Source organism: Ahaetulla prasina, chromosome 1, assembly GCF_028640845.1.
Source record: "Ahaetulla prasina isolate Xishuangbanna chromosome 1, ASM2864084v1, whole genome shotgun sequence".
NCBI lineage: Eukaryota > Metazoa > Chordata > Lepidosauria > Squamata > Colubridae > Ahaetulla > Ahaetulla prasina.
In genome coordinates, this window is record NC_080539.1 from 180,506,348 (window position 1) to 180,524,124 (window position 17,777).

General features: G+C 36.5%; 1 protein-coding gene across 1 annotated transcript in view; it reads left to right on the plus strand.

Moving 5' to 3' along the window:
* Positions 1 to 17,464, plus strand: part of CDC5L (cell division cycle 5 like) — a 34,193-nt gene extending 16,729 nt beyond the window's left edge. The window contains exons 11-16 of the mRNA XM_058183275.1: positions 5,027 to 5,191; positions 6,498 to 6,578; positions 7,502 to 7,747; positions 9,942 to 10,139; positions 16,124 to 16,336; positions 16,734 to 17,464. Coding sequence (XP_058039258.1) covers positions 5,027 to 5,191; positions 6,498 to 6,578; positions 7,502 to 7,747; positions 9,942 to 10,139; positions 16,124 to 16,336; positions 16,734 to 16,838 — 1,008 coding nt within the window. The 3' untranslated portion in view covers positions 16,839 to 17,464. The remainder of the gene's footprint in view (positions 1 to 5,026; positions 5,192 to 6,497; positions 6,579 to 7,501; positions 7,748 to 9,941; positions 10,140 to 16,123; positions 16,337 to 16,733) is intronic.
* Positions 17,465 to 17,777: the final 313 nt, after the last annotated feature.

A 17,777-nucleotide genomic window follows, 5' to 3' on the forward strand; every position in this document is an offset into this window, starting at 1 on the left:
CAAAATCCTTTCCTCCGTCAAATTAAACCAATCACTTATTACCGAAAGAACAACTGCTTCATAATACAGTTTTAAATTAGGCATTTTTAATCCTCCTCTTTCCCGTGTATCTTGCATTATTTTCATTTTGACTCGCTTTTTTCCCTTCCCATATAAATGTATTAATTCCAATCTGCCATTCTTCCAAATTTTTGTCTGTCTTAATTATTGGTATCATCTGAAACAAGAACAAGAATTTAGGCAAAACATTCATTTTTATAGCTGCTATTCTCCCCAACAAAGATAATTGTAATTTTTTCCAAGTATTCATTTCCTTCTGAATTTTTTTCCATAACACATCATAATTATTCTTATACAATTTTACATTTAATGAAGTAAGAAAGACTCCTAAATATTTAACCTTTTTTACAATTTCAAATCCTGTTATTTCTTCTAGTTTTTCTTTCTGATTCTTAATCATATTTTTGGTTAACACTTTTTTTTTATTTTGATTCACTTTAAACCCTGAGACCCTTCCATATTGATTAATTGCTTCCAACAAATATACACTCGAATTTATAGGCTGAGTCAATATAACAACCAAATCATCTGCAAATGCTCTGACTTTATATTCATATCTTCTAATACCCTCTATCTCCCTTAACTCTCTTATCTTATCCAATAAAGGTTCCAAAGACAAAAGAAACAATAAAGGTGATAAAGGTGATAAAGGACACCCCTGCCTTGTTCCTTTCGCAATTTTAAAACTATCTGTCAAACTACCATTAATTATTATCTGAGTTGTTTGCTCTCCATAAATTGCCCTAAGTATTCTTATAAAACCATTTCCAAATTGCATTTTCTCTGTTAATTTAAATAAAAATTCCCAATGCAAACGATCAAAAGCTTTCTCTGCATCCAAAAATATAAATGCTGCCGGAATCTGATTTTTCTTTTCCAAATATTCCAATAAATTCACTATCTGCCTAACATTATTCCTCATTTGTCTCCCTTTTATAAAACCAGACTGGTCAGTATGAATCCTTTGTTGTACAATTTCCATTAACCTATTTGCCATTATTTTCGCAAAAATCTTATAATCATTATTCAAGAGTGAAATCGGTCTATAATTCCCAGGCTTAGTACAATCCTGATCCTCTTTTGGTATCAATGAAATAAAAGTAGTCCTCCATGATGGTGGCACTCCTCCTCCCATCAGTATCTGATTAAATAACTCCATAAGTGGACCAACTATCTCATCCTGTAACTTTTTATAATATATTGCTGTAAGTCCATCTGTGCCCGGGGATTTCCCTATTTTTAATTGCTTTATTACCAAAATAATTTCCTCAGAAGTTATAGGCCGATTCAACTCTTCCCTTTGTTCATTAGTTAAACCTTTAACCTTATATTCTTTCAAATATTTATCAATATCCATATTCAATATTGTATCTCTGGCATATAAATTTGTATAATATTCCAAGAAAGCTTTTTTAATTTTATCCTGTTGAAATCTCACTTTACCCTTATATTCAATTCTTTCAATAGTACGTGCTTTCTGTCTTTTCCTTAACATATAAGCCAACCACCTCCCTGATTTATTGGCATTACAAAAAGTATTATGTTTAGCATATTGTATATTGGTTGCCACCTGATCTGCCATTAACATATTAAATTGACTCTGTAATATCTTTATCACCTCATTAATTTTTAAATCATGTGGATTATCTACCAGTAATTATTGTTTCCTCTGAATTTCCTCTTCTAAATCCCTATGCTGTTTTTGTAATTTTCTCCTCTGTCTACTATTAATATATATCAAATTACCTCTCATAAAGGCCTTGCTAGCGTCCCACACCATTTCTATCGAAGTTCCCATATTCAAATTATAATCAAAAAAATTCTTTCATTTGTTTTTTACATTGATTTACATTATCCTCATATCTAAACAAATTTTCATTCATTCTCCATGATCTTCTTCCACCTTCATATTGCAACTCCATCCATACCGAACTATGATCAGTTAAACACCTTGGAAATATCTTTGTTTTCTTAACCCTAGAAAGCAAGTCATTGGTAATTAATATAAAATCAATACGTGAAAAAGATTGGTGCCTGTCCGAAAAATAAGTATAGTCTCTATCATCAAAATTCTGCCTTCTCCATATATCTTTCAACTCAAAATCTTCCATCAAATCAAAAAAAAATTTAGGCAGTTTTGCATGCATAGGAATTTTCTTAGAAAGAGTTCTTTTATCTTTTCTAATATCCATTACACCATTCCAATCCCCTAATATAATAAATGTTTTATAGTCCCAAAGAGTCAATTTTTCATGTAACAGTTTATAAAATTTTTCTTGTTGTTGATTAGGTGCATATATACCAATCACAAGTGTCTTTTTTCCTTCTAAAATCAATTCAATAGCAATATATATTCCTTGAATGTCCGTTTCAATTAATTTAGCTGATATATTTTTCTTCAAATATATAACTATACCATTTTTCTTATTTGGAGCAGAAGAAACAAAATGTTTACCTAATTTCGAATTAATCAAATATTTCTGATCTGATAATTTTATATGTGTCTCTTGCAAACATATCACATCGTTTTTAAATTGTTTCAAATAATGGAATATTTTTCTTCTTTTCTGTGCTGAATTCAAACCATTAACATTCCATGTCAAAAATTTATTTGCCATCACTGGCCTCTTGAAGCTTCTGAGCAATTAGCTGAAGACTCTCACTCTTCAGCTTGGCTCCTCCCACAGCTTCAGTAGTAGAATCCCGTTCCTGTCTTTGAAGTCGTTCCTCTATCTCCTTACGCCTAATAGCTCCCCTTGTCACTCTTTGTTCTTGAGGTTGTTCTTGAGGTACTGACATCACAGGTGTAGTTTCAACTTCCCCACTCTGTTTCTCTTGAAGACTTTTATCCACTGTTTCTACATCCACTTTCAATACATTAAAAAGAAAATATTTTGCTTTCAAGTCAGTATCAATTCGATATCTCCTGCCTTGAAAAAATACTGTTAAGCCAATTGGAACCTCCCATCTGTATTGAATCTGATGCTTCTTAAGCTCTTGTGTAAAAAATCTAAAGTCCCTTTTATCCTTTAACATTTTAGCAGGGATCTCTTTCAAAACCAACACGTCCTGTTCTCCTATTTGCAATTTCTTTTTGTATGTAGCTTGCAAAATCTGATTTCTTATTGTAGAAGTCAAAAAATAAATTACAATGTCGCTTGGGAGCTTTTTCTGCCTCGCTACCCAAGAATTAACCCTATATGCCTTATCAATTTGAAAATCAACTTCTCGAGGGTCCATTCCTAACATTTCAGCTAAGGCTTCTGATATAACTTTTTTAATATCTTCTTCCTTCCGATCCTGGAGACCCCTAATTCTCAAAGCCTTCTCCAATGCTCTATATTGCAATACCACCACATGGTCCTCATTTTTATCCACTTTATTTTGGAGCTCTCCAACTTTATTATCCAAATACTGATTTGCTTGACTAATTACTTCCACTTTATCCTCCATTACTTCCAAATTTTTTGCCAAACCTTGAAAAACCATCAATAAATCATCTCTAATTTTTTTATTAGTCTCTTTAATTTCTTCCCTAAGTTGATCCTTCACACCATGAATATTATTCATAATTTCTTTAAATCTCTCTTCAGAAACTCTGTTCTGTTCCTTTAACATATCTTCCAAGTTAGTTTCAGACCCCCTTCTCGTCATGGGAGCTTTTGGTGGCTTAAAAGCCATTTTAATTTAAGTAAAGTCTCTAATTAGAATTGTAAAATCTCAAAGTCTCAAAAAGTCTCAAATTAAAGTTGTAAAATAAAAACTTTCACCTTGCCTCCTATGGAGAGCTTCTATTCAGCTAAAATCCACAAAGACGAACTTCGCTTTCTCTCACAAGCAGCCTCCAATCCACTTCCTCTCAGACGCCATTTTTTCCTTCACTAAGTTAAAGTGAGAAAAAGTTTTCCCCTTTTTTTAAAAGAAGTAGAAGTCAGCTCTCTTCTTGCTTCCCCAGTAATCGATCACTTGTATTTGTCCCCGTCTGCTTCTAGTATTCAAAACGGAATCAATTGAGCAGAAGTGGGCGTCTTCCTCTTGTCCTGCCTAATTAGCAGGATCGAGCAGAGACTGGAGTAGGGCTGGGTTAGGCAGGCACCCTCCGAGACTCTGCATAAGAAAGCAGAGCCCCTGGGCCAATTTTCTGCTATCCAGCCACTCTTGCTAATCTCTTTCACCCAGAGAAAAGCTTTGAAGCTGGCTAACAGCTGTTCTCCGCTGTTACACCAACTTTTACAGGATCTCGGTTCGGGACGCCATTCCAGACGTCCTCCGGGGAAGACGGAAGCCACCGGAAGCCCATCTTAGTGATTTCCCAGTGCTCCCTCTGACTCTACAATTGATTGGGAAATGATTATCATTGACTTTTGCAAGCAGGGGTTATGATTCATAAGCATCTGTGGAAGGAAAAAGATTATTAGGAACCTAATAATTTTGCAACAAATTGTGGCTGAAAAAGAATAAACATCTTTTTTTAAACTTAGCACTTGGTAGGAATTTTTATGTGCCACATTAACTGCTGATTTGCCACTTCTTTTTTTTTGTAAGGAAGAACTGAGAACAAACTTAACAAACAGAGCCAGTTTGGTCTAGTGGTTAAGGCACCAAGCAGGAGACTTGAGTTCAAGTCCCACATTAGCCATAAAAACCAGCTGGGTGACTTTGGGGGAGTCACTCTCAGCCCAATCCACCTCACAGAGTGGTTGTTGTAGAGAAAACAGGAGGAAGGAGTATTGTATATGTTCACTGCCTTGAATAACTTGTAAAAATAAAGACAAAAAAAGAAAGATATTGTAGGTTAGAAGTGAATTGTATTGTGAATTTTTCATATTTTTTTGCCATTTTTATATAGAGACCTGAGACCTGAAAATGATTTCCACCATTCTTCCAGAGAAAAAGCATGTTTAATTTTAGGAAAGCAATTTTTTTCTTGTATTGCCTTTAATAAATTCTTTTTAACATTTTGTAGGAAAGAGAATCCCGTGAACATTTGCGTCTAGGATTGATGGGTCTTCCTGCTCCAAAGAACGACTTTGAAATTGTTCTACCAGAAAATGCAGAGAAGGAGCTTGATGATCATAATGCAGATGACACATACATAGAAGATGCAGCTGATGCAGATGCTCGCAAACAGGTAAAATGTATAAAAGAGGCGCTGGCCGCAATTAATTTGTCATCATAGAACAAAGGGATGCTTATAATATAATACTTCCTAGGTATTACGATTATTTAGATTATATGTCCTGCTTCTAAGGAATATTCTCTCACAGAACTAGCAATAAATAAGTGCAAACACTGCTAAAATGATAAATTGCAAAAACTGCAATTAAAAATATTAGAGATCAAAGTATCAGATCTCTGCCTGGGGCATGGAAACATAAGAATGGGATTCAGACAAGGATCCTTCAGAAAACATTCAACAGGCAAGATCCAGCAGACTTCTGATTGTTTGTTAGAAGAACATGCAGGTTGAGCTTTGTAGTTCTTCAGTCGTTAGGTATAAATGGATCGTTTGAGTTGTTATCCTGTGGTTGAAGATAATTTTTAAATTGGCCTATATTCAGGCATCTCTCTGGTGTTATTTGAAAGCTTATACCTAACTATATCTTAAGCTTGTACACTGCATGAATTCCACCATTGTGCTTAGACTTTGACTCACTGTATTATGCAATCCCAGGAAACGAGTAAATCATGGGTAAGTAACTGACTAAAATAATGATCACTTCCTAAATCAACAAATATTTAGGAGACAGTTATGTAAACCATCTATATACTCTTTCATTATCAGTGAAAAAACAACTGCTAAGTTGCTGGTACACAGAAAGGCAGTTAAAAAAATGTGACAGTACTTGGAGATATATTCATTTTAGAGTGGGAAGCTGTTCATTTACTGACTTTCTGCACCATACTTTTGGGATTAGGACAATATAGAGACTAATACTAATTATTGTGTATAAACACAGATAGTACAGGTAGTGAGGTTGTTTCTTCTGCTGGGTCCTGTCAGTTGCAATTTGGATTTGGCAATGTAGATTTCCTATAATATGGTAACTTTTATTTGCTGGCCTAGAAACCAGGAGGCTGTGAGCTGTAATCCTACTCTTTCAGCCCAACTCAACTCACAGGGTGGTGGTTGTGGAGAAAATGGGAGAAGGAGGAAGTACTGATATATTTGCTGCTTTAAATTGTATTTGGAAAAAAAGGCAGGGTAATTTAAAAAAAAAGTCTGGAACAAATTGTTCCGCTTTATGGAAGAATTATTTTGTATAGTGGAATAGGATTTCTTTTTTTAAAAAAATATTTGAAGCGCTACATTTCCCTGCTCTATATTTGGTTTAGGACACTGTTTTCTCTAACAGATTTTGTTGGCTTTTCACTGTGCTCTGTGTTGCTGAGAAGTCTTGCAAAAACTCACCCTAATTACTGAAATCTCTTTCCAGACCATTCGAGAAATGGAGCGTCTAAAGGCTTTAAAGCGCATGCACAAAGCTGTTCAGAAAGATCTACCAAGACCTTCTGAAGTAAGTTATTCCTAATTCTAATAAATATGTGCCTATTTCCGTAAGAGGGTAAAAAAATAGATCTTGCAAAGTTGTAGTATAGGAGTTAGTCATGAAGACTGAAGTGGAGAAAGGGCCGATTAGGATCATCCTTCCTTTTTAAAGCATCCCTTTCAGAAAACCCACTGATGTAGTTTTGGTTGATTAAAAATCTTTTAAAAAATAGTAAAATATTTCTAAATTTTTGTAAGCTTAAAATGTGTGTATCTGTGCTCCAGTTGTAGAGTACATGAATCTGTTGTGTCTGCGCCCCCCAAACCGGGCCCCCTGCCAGAAAGTGACTCGGAAAGTGAGGGGGAAGGGCCATCAGGATTTACCTCTGGAGCACCGGCTCCTCTGGCTCAGCTCCAGGAGCCAGAGGCAGGCCAAGTGGAGGAGATAACGAGGCCTCCGTCCCCTGACTCTCCCCCCCAGGCCATACCTCTAGACCCGGCTGATGGCATTCAGGCCTGGCTAGATCCCAGGTTTCGGAGATACGAGAGGCAGCTACAACAAAGGGAAGGGGTGGGGCAGGCCTAGAGAGTGCTGAGTCATGGAGCCACACCCCACAGAGTATAAAAGCAGCCCTGGCTGCTCTTCTGCTCCGTGACGAGCAAAAATTGAGCTGAACTATTTGACTCGTGGAGAAGTGAGCTGAACATTCGGCTGGATTGCTGACTTCCTGGTTGCCCGGCAATCCCAAGATAAGGGAGACATTGGCAGGCAGCTGCAGATTCCCTGCCTGGACTGATAGCAGCTGTGAACTCAATTACTGGCTCGTTTAGCCAGCTCGCATGGCTGAGGCTGGGAGGGGACAGAACAGAATCTAATAAAAGTAGAATTTAGATGATAAGAGGTTGCTCCTAAGTGACAATGTAAATGATTTTTTGTTGGTTTTTTTTTAGGTAAATGAAACAATTCTGAGACCTTTAAATGTAGAGCCACCTCTAACCGATTTACAGAAGAGTGAAGAACTGATTAAGAAAGAGATGATCACTATGCTTCACTTTGATCTTCTGCATCATCCTTATGGGGAGGTCCCCGGCAGCAAGAAGACGAAAGTTCCAGGACTGGGAACTAGTAGCACAGAACATATAGCATATCTTGAACACAATCCGTATGAAAAGTTTTCAAAAGAAGAACTCAAGAAGGTCACTTAATATTTATTGGTATCATTTTGGTCCCTGTTTTGTCTGCTTACAATAACTATTTCACAAGAAAAGTATTTTAAAAAGCCTTATTCTTTCAAGTTGAGAACATCTATAAAGCATGGGTTGGGCAATTCTTTTGGTACTAGTGTGATGTTATGGCTGAATATGCATATTTGTGTTTAAAAGTATGGCCTCACCAACTGTGCTAGAAAAGACAATTTATTAATCTGCTGCTGCAATCAAGCAGTTGATTAGCGGGCTATCAGGGTGCACTGTGATGTTAGGTATGTGGGTCTGTTTGAAGATTCTCCCAATATTCTGTTCTCCAGTACAGCAATGCACTTCTGCAATTACTAGGTACTGAAAATCTGGGATGTATAACCTATAGCTCTCAGGTCTGATCCATCCAAATATCTGATCCACAGGGCTTTGAGCAGAGGTTTGTGTCAGGGTTCTGAGGAGAGTTTGTCTCCTCAGAAACCTTCAACCTTCCCTATACCTACTCTTCCTCCCAATGTAATTTTTGTTTCGGCTACCTCATACTTTGCTCATACTTAGATACTTTTTCTAAATTGGGGAATTGGACCACCTTTATATGGGTCTAGGTTTACCTTCTCTGAAATATGAGGACTTGAGGTTGTACTGGTTGATAAAATCATGCTTGCACATTCTGGAGCTGGAGCTTTCAGGTTTTTTCATCTCTCCTGCACCTTATCCAAAGAGGAATGGCATGAAGTAGCCACAGTTAGCAGAAACTACATTTCACTTCACCCCAACTGTTGCCCTTTTGTTGTTTTGTAGCTGCTCCTTCCCATTGTCCCTGGGACATGTATTGCACTAAGAGACTGGAACACAATTTTGGATTTTTAAGTTAGTCCTGTTCCATATTTCTGATGTAAAATATTTTTCTGAGAATGTTTAGAACTTGTACCGAAGATTCATTATATACCTAGCTTATATTAAGTTGTTGCTTGATCATTTGGATTTTCTAATGTTTCGAATGACTTTCTAACCATTTTATTATTAATACAACGTATTAGATATGGCTCATAATAAATCGAGTCAACTTAACTTGTGAGTTCCAAACACTTTGTATTTATCTCTTAATTTCATTATCTTGGAATTTTGGAAATCCAGAATAAGCAATTTAAGGCTTTTAGATTTTTATTTAAGGCTGGCATTGAGTGCCTGATTTGAGGGGAAAATAATGAAAAAAGGAAGGAAATGAAAGCTTATATTTCAGGTTCTCAGATCAAATTTTCTGGTTATCTCAGATAAGTCTTTCCTTAAAACATTCTTCCATATTTTTATCTAAGTTATATTAAGCAGTACCCCAGTTAGGCCTAATAAATCCAGCTGTTAGTTTCATGACATTCCATAATGTGAATACAGTGGGGCCACCTCTCATTGTTCTTTTTGTACATCCAACTAGATCCTGACACTGCTCATGTTGATCTATGATCCCAAAATGTATAGAACTATAAAAAATCAACTTTCAGTAATGGTTAGATCTGTTGCCATTGAAAATTGATTCCAAAATCAGGAAACTTGAAAGGGGAATATGAATTTTATTTTTTTATTTATTGACCATATAATTGGCCTATCCAAATACAGGTAGTCCTCGACTTACAATAGTTCATTTAGTGACTTTTGTGACTGAAGTTATGACTTATGACCATTTTTCACACTTATGGCCGTTGCAGTATCCCCATGATCATGTGATGTACATTAGGGTGCTTGACAACTGACTCACATTTATGATGATTGCAGTGTCCCAGAGTCACGTGATCTTCTTTTGCAACCAAAGTCAATGTGGAAACCAGATTCACTTTACAATCATGTTACTAATTTAAGAACTGCAGTGATTCACTTCACAAATGTGGTGAGAAAAGTTGTAAAACAGGGCAAAAGTCACTTAACAAATTTCTGGGCTCAGTTGTGGTCATAAGTTGAGGATTACCTGTATGTTCTTCATATATCAAAAATGCCCCTATAAACTTTCTTTGTATGTATATACTTAATTAGATTTAAATATTATCATTTCTTTCAGGAGGTCAAGATGATGGTCATGGCAGTCTCCTATTTTTTCTCCACAACCACTACTCTGTGAGGATGTTGATCTCAGAGTAAGTGGCTCAAAGGCATAGCTGAAGTGCTGCAAAAAGTTTACTACAACTTTTTTTATTCCAAACAGGCTGAAGACTTTCTGTCCCAAGAGATGGAAGTTGTGAAGCAAGGGATGAGCCATGGAGAGCTTTCAAGTGAAGCTTATAATCAGGTTTGGGAAGAATGTTACAGCCAGGTACTGTTCCTGCCTGGGCAGAGTCGCTACACACGAGCCAATTTGGCTAGTAAAAAGGACAGGATTGAATCACTTGAGAAGAGATTAGAGGTTAGTATGATCTTTTTTCTCCTGATTCTGTGGCAATTTTTATTAGTTAAAAAATATAATTTAGATCCTGGATGAAGGAAATGGTAAACCTTTCTGCACTGTTACTAAGGGGGGGGGGGGAGGTCCTAGGGAGAGAGAGACAGAGATAATACAAAATTAAATAGCAAAACTTACATACTGATGAGCAACCAAATACTTTATAGTTTTACCTAAAATCCTTTCAGCTTATATATTAGGCAGGGGGAAAATGAATAAGATGTGTTTTAAATGTTCTCCAACGGAATGAGAAATTATCACCATCCTCCTGCTCATAGGATTACATTTCTGAATGCTAGCACCAGGGTTAGTTTAGCTAATACTCTTGTGCTAGAGACAGCTAACTCACCATTGGTACATGAGCCCAGAAAAATTATCTAGGAGGTATAAAGTGCTTCAAATTTACATTGGATGTGGAAATGTGAAAAAATATGGACACTTTATCATGTCTGATGAACTTGCAAAAAGTCTCACCTTTGCACTGAATAAGTTCCTTTGCATTTCATAACCTTAAAGCCTAGACATGATTATTGAATGGGATTCCATAAAGTTGGATAGTTGAAAAGAGACTGGTAAATACATTAGCCTCTGAATTAGGGTTAAATCATCAATAATATTAATAAATTATGTTTAAACCAGAAACCAGAAGCACTGTTTTTTGCTAGTCTGTCATGATAATGGATGTTTCTCTCAGGTTTCAAAGAAAATTGATTGACTATGCATGATACTTAAGGGCTTGTATAAAGTACTAAAGCTTCTGTGCTTATGATCTAGAGACTTAATTTTTTAAATGGATGTTGTGATCATCATACTCAGGTCTACCAGTTTTGCAAATTTGCAAAAGGTTTGCAAATATGTAATAGTGCTATTGTATGATAGATTATCTGTGACTTTGTTTTATGTAACTACACTTGCATAAAATTAGTATTTGTGTCATCTAAATGAATATGTGTGCACCTAGCGATTTAGGGGTGACAGATATAAATAGTTTATTTATGAATATTGCATTGAAGTGTATTCTATGTGGAAGGTGTAGCTGAAATTAACACCTTGTAAAAGGTGAAAAGTCTCTCTCTATTTTTCAAAGAACTTGCAATATATAGAACATACATATAGTCCGGCAGAGGGCACTATTGCTCTTCAGTGTCTTCCATTACATGGTCATATAATATGGAAGATGAACTGCTTTTTTTAATATTCCAGCGTAGTGTTTTTCTCACCAAATGAAAATTGTGTGATGTCTTAAATATGAATATTCAATATTCACTCAGATTTGTGACCATATAGATTAAGACTCCCAATGTGTTGACATTTAGTTGAGAGAAAACTTCTTCAATAAGGCTTATTTCTTAATACACAAATCCACATATTGGATTGCAATCTAAAACCATGCTACAAATGAAATATTTTATTTTTTAAAAAGCTGTTGTCTCCACATGTCTTTATGTGCATTGTTTGTTAGAATTTTGAGAATGATCTTTAATCTTTGATTCTCCTAAATGCCCCTTAGATATTCTGCTTTCCGCAAATAATAGCACACAAACTGAATTATTTATTGTACCATTTTATTAAAGTATACATAAATGTAAGGTGAATTCTCTGTTTTTGTATAAGTGTATGGATTATGGCCTCCTAAATCCATATATCTATACACTGAGATGATTCATGAGTGTTTCCTTCAAATTATTAGAAAATACACTCACTTCATTTTTTGCTGAAATCTGCTAAAACCTATTTTGTGGGATGCAGGGCTTCATGCTCTAATACAGTGGTCACCAACCAGTGGTCCATGGACCACTGGTGGTCCATGAGAAAATTTCGGTGGTCCGCAGAAAAATTATTTGCATTTTTTATATTGCACTAAATACTATTTATCTTTTTTAAAAAATCATATTAGTGGTCCACAGGATTTAAAATTAGGAATTTAGTGGTCCCTGAGGTCCGAAAGGTTGGTGACCCCTGCTCTAATATATATATATTGGCAGCTGAGAAGGAACAAGTCAATTTTCTGTGATTGTCCTTCCTTTCCATCTGCTGCAAAGGAGGGAGAAAGAGGATAAATCCATTCTTCTGGCATATGCTGTTTGGTTACTATATTTACATGAAATAGTGGCAACCCCATCCACCCCTACCCACCCCCAGTTTTTTCAATCTAATTTCCTCATCAAGTTCCTCATCATTTTTTTTAAGACTGGAATTTCTCTACATTATCCAAAGTTATTTTCCTTTGAGTCACATGCCCCTATAGATTTAAACTCCTAAAAAGATATAGTACAATTTAGTGTCCTAATAAAGGAATCCTGACTGGTTAACTACATTGAGTATAGTGCTTTTTTCCCCTGTCCCTGATTGGAATGCATACCTAAAAGCTGCACTTTCTCATAAATCAGTCTTTCCATTTAGTTCTTTACATGTAGCACGTTTCATTCCCTCCAAAGCCCTGTTGGTTTTTCTTTTGGTTGCTTCATTTCAGTCTGCACTGTCTTTGCCAGAATCCATGTCAACTTCTCTTTTTCAATGTGCATTATTTTTAAAGTACGTTCATCTCTTTTCACCTACTATTTTTTATTTCTGTTTCATTGTTATTGTCAAGTAGGCCCTAATAGCAAGCAGTTCTGTCACATCTTGTGGCGATAGTAAATAGTTCTGTGCTGATATTAATCTTCACATAAGTTTTGAAGAGTTGAGACCATGTTTGTTTTTGGGATGTTCTATACCTTCCCCAAGTGGGCAGCATAAAATTCAGGCTTTACAGAAGAAAAAGAGCAGTAATTTAGAGCAAATGATGGTGGTGGGTTTTTTCATGATGGGCCCCTAATTTGGAATTTCAAGATGCATCTGCAACTTAACCAGTTAAAAGTTTCAAATAATATTCAGGAAGAGAAGAGAGAAAATCCATTTTTCTGAACATTTTGAATAGGAAAATTTTTCTATTACTCAAATTCAGAGGGCTTTGTGACGTTATGTGCTTACTGTATGTTTAATAAACAAAGCAGTGTTGCTGAACATAATTAACTTTGCATTCTATTTAGACTGACTTTTGAATATAGGTATTGATTCTTATAGCAATAGCACTTAGACTTATATACCGCTTCACAGTGCTCTACAGCCCTCTCTAAGTGGTTTTACAGAGTCAGCCTACTGCCCCCAACAATCTGGGCCCTCATTTTACTGACCTCGGAAGGATGGAGGGCTGAGTCAATCTTGAGCCTGGTGAGATTTGAACTGCCAAATTGCAGGCAGCTGGCAGTCAGCAGAAGTAGCCTGCAGTACTGCACTGTAACCACTGCGGCACCGTGGTTTATGTATCAATGTATCTGACACTATGCTTCTCTATTCTATTCATTTCATTTCATTTCATTTCATTTCATTCTATTTGCCTTTACTTTCACAATCCATTGATTTGTGACTGTCAGTGTGAATTTTCACCTGTTTTCCGTTTCTTTAAATTTAAATTTCTAACAGAGCGGTTTACAGTTTAAATGAAGGGGTTTTTTTAATGTAGCATTCTGGCTTTTAGAACCTAATGTCAATAATGTAATTTTTATTGCAGGAATCAGTAAAATTAATATAAATTTATAAGTATTTGTTTTGTATATGTAGAAATAGAGACAGACAGACTGGACAATCAGAATGGCGGTCTCTCTACAATTAAACACATAGCTTCTTTATCATTGTAGTTTATCAGAAGTGATGCCAGATGCTGCTGCTTGTTTCCTTTTCCTGATAGAAGCAACTACCGTATTTTTCAGAGTATAAGACGCACCTTTTCCCCCCTAAAAGGGGGTGAAAATTTAGGTGCATCTTATACACCGAATGTAGCCCCACCCACCCACTGGCCCCCACCCTTTGGCCTCTGCCTCCCAGCAGTTTACCTCCTTGCAGCAAGTGGCAAGAAGAAACAGCCCATTTCAGCTTCAGCACAGCCTAATTAGCACAAGTTGATTGTCTGTTCCATCGGCCTCCCAAGAGGCAAAATTGCTGGGAGGCAGAGGCAGATTTCTTTTTCTTGTTTTCCTCACCAAAAAAGGTAGGTGCGTCTTACAGTCCGGAGCATCTTATACTCCGAAAAATACGGTAAGTGTTTAGCTTTGCAAATGAATCAGGATTCTGATGCTGGTTTGTTTAGGGAGGATTCTGGAGAGAAAAAAACAAACTATCCTTTAGAACAGGGGTCTCCAACCTTGACGACTCTAATAATAATTATTATTATTATTATTTAATTTTTATACCGCCCTTCTCCCGAAGGACTCAGGGCAGTTCACAGCCAAATAAAAACCAACAATAAATAAATGCGATACAGATAAAACCAATGATTAAAAAACTTATTCAATTTGGCCCCAGTTAAAAATACATAAAACCATAAAACCCCATTAAAATTTAAAAAATCAATAATAAAAATTCTAAAAAATTCTATGCCAGTCCTGCGCGGAAGAATAGATACGCCTTCAGCTCGCGGCGAAAGGTCCGAAGGTCAGGAAGTTGTCGAAGTCCTGGGGGAAGTTCATTCCAGAGGGTAGGAGCCCCCACAGAGAAGGCCCTTCCCCTGGGGGCCGCCAGCCGACATTGTAGGCTGACGGCACCCTGAGGAGTCTCTCCCTATGAGAGCGCACAGGTTGGTGGGAGGCAAACGGTAGCAGTAGGCGGTCCCGTAAATAACCCAGTCATTTTAAGACTAGTGGACTTCAACTCCCAGAATTCCTCAGCCAGCAAAGAGTTGAAGTCTTAAAGTCGCCAAGGTTGGAGACCCCTGCTTTAGAATATGCTTGTCAGAATTGCAATAGGTATTGTCAAAAAAGATTTCCATTTGTTTAAGAAATGGCTTTTTAACATGGTACCTACCATTTTGAATTTCCCATCAATGTTTGTACTATGATATGATGAATTGTGGGATTAAACAGTTATTTTAGGAGAATTGCCTTTTTAGATTATAGCCAACATCCTTAAGTACCAACATTTATTTCAGTCTGTAAAAGTTCATAATTTTAAAATTCCAGAATTCATCTTGAAGTCATCCTTTAGGTCCATGATGGTGAACCTATGGCACGTGTGCCACAGGTGGCACACGGAGCCATATCGGTGGCCCCTCTAGCTCAGCTCCAGCGCGCATGCGTGTGGCAAGCCAGCAGATTTTCAGGCCTTCTGGGCCACCCGAAAGTAGGGAAACAGGCTGTTTCCTGCCTCCGGAGGGCCTGGGGGGTTGGTTTTTTGCTCGCCCCAGGCTCCAGAGCCTAGTGTGGGAGGAAAACATAGCCATAGAATTATGGGTATGGGCACGCATGCCTGTGACCACACACACCCCGCGCTCCCCCTGCTTTTGGCACACGATGGCAAAAAGGTTAGCCATCACTGCTTTAGGTCATGAGATGATTTTCAGAACCTTTATTTGGCTTCATGAAAAGACTGTTCAAAATTCATCCAGATAGAACATAGGCATAGGCTACATATAAAACACTGGATCCTATCAGATTCTTCAACTATACTGTAATATTGCATTTGCCCCAGAATTTTCTCAAGAATGTCTGTGAAAAAAGACAAATACATTAATTCCACAAGGATAAATTTATTATCTTTATGACTTATTTTTAACGTTACTAATATCTTTAGCTTTATCTTTAACTTTGCTACCTTCCAGTATCTTTTGTATGTTCTTTTTTAAACTTGGACTTCCCTGTCTGTTCTGTTCTTTTATTTCATACTTCCAGAATTCCACGTTTGCACTGTTGAACAGTGTGGAAGGGTTGATTTGGAAAGATATAAGTTACATATGTAAGCACTTAAAATTCTCCTATATATCTGTGTATACTATCTTAGGGAAGAAGATAAATGTAAGATATAACATCCCTTCTTTTACAGCTCAATGGGGTGTGTGTGTGTGTGTGAGAGAGAGAGAGAGATATGTAATGATTAGATAATCATGCCACATTCTTGATTGCATTTGTCAACAGATTAACCGAGGTCACATGACTACTGAAGCTAAGAGAGCTGCCAAGATGGAAAAAAAGCTAAAGATATTGCTCGGTGGTTATCAGTCTCGAGCCATGGGACTCATAAAGCAATTAAATGACTTGTGGGATCAAATTGAACAAGCTCATCTTGAACTGTGCACATTTGAAGAATTAAAGAAGCATGAAGATGCAGCTATTCCAAGGCGACTAGAGGTAAAATTGTGGAGTATTAAGCTACAGTCCATCTCTAAAAAGAATGACAGTGGTAAAAGAAATAGTCTAAGCAATGCAGTACTTGTAAAATCATTTTTTTAAATTTGTATATCATACAATCGTTATATTTAGATATCCTTTTAGATTTGCCTTTGCTATACAATGCGTGTCATTTTATTCCTATTTTTTTGAACATTTTATAATGTCTATTAGAAATTAGCTCTCTCTACATAGTAATGCTGAATTCCAGATTGCTGTCACTTCCCATTGAAAATAAAGACTTGTCTGTGTGGCTTATTAGGAAAGTTTTACTATAATCCTTTCCTTCCATACTGAGGATAGCATCCTATTCCTTCCAGATTATTTCATGCTAACTTTATTACATTTGCTCTTACAGTGCCTAAAAGAAGATGTTCAACGGCAACAAGAAAGAGAAAAAGAACTTCAGCAGAGATTTGCAGAATTCATGCTGGATAAGGAAACATTTCAGTCAAAATATTAAACCTCCTATTTTGCTTTTACCGTGACTCCATTGTTTGTAACATTTTTCAGATGCAGCTGATAAATTATGATACATCTCTCCCATCAAAGTTAAGCACAAGCAAATGTGCTAGTAAATTTATATTGTATTTTAAGAAGATGCTTTGTACCACGTGGTCATGTACCTTTTCCTTTGGAAGAAAGAAGCAGAAATGAAATCCATATATCTTGATCTAACAAGCATAATTTGCATGCTGTAAAAATGCTATACAGGGTAAACATTCCAAACCCACTTTTTAATTCATCACACAATTATTTTGTTCAAGTTACTGTTTTCTTGTCCTTTTAGAATTTCACCTAAGATCAAAGAAAAGTATATATTTAAAACAGTCTTTGTGCCATTAATTACTGTGAATCTGGAATGTAAAGCAGTGTATTAAAGTGTATTTGTCTTTAACGACTTGAAATTCATTTGCAAATTAAAATTTAAAATTTAATTTTAAATTGAAACTAGGTAATAGCATTTATTATGATCATTCATATGTTCATATGATTATCATGGAGTTTATGTATTTCATGTTTCATTTTGTGGATATTTTGTTGATCATAAAATAAAAACTACAAGTTCATGAAACTTGATGTGTATGACATGAGGGTTGACTGAGAATATCTGGTGAAGATTACCTCAGGTGTCAAACATGGAACTTGAAGTATATGTTCACATAGTCTTGGTAGATAAGACTGTCTCTCCCTTCCTGCCCCTCTCAGAATATCTAGAAATTGCTGTTGCTGATTATGATCTCTAGCTGTTGTCAACTTTAGAGTCAAGTTGTCTGCAGCTAGGAAACTACTTGAAAACCTCCACAGCTTTAAGAAGGGCCCAAACTTGAGTTTTGTAGCCCCTCCTTCCCTGTCTGCTCCCACTGCCTTTGTGTCACCACCTCTTTCTCACCTGATCTCT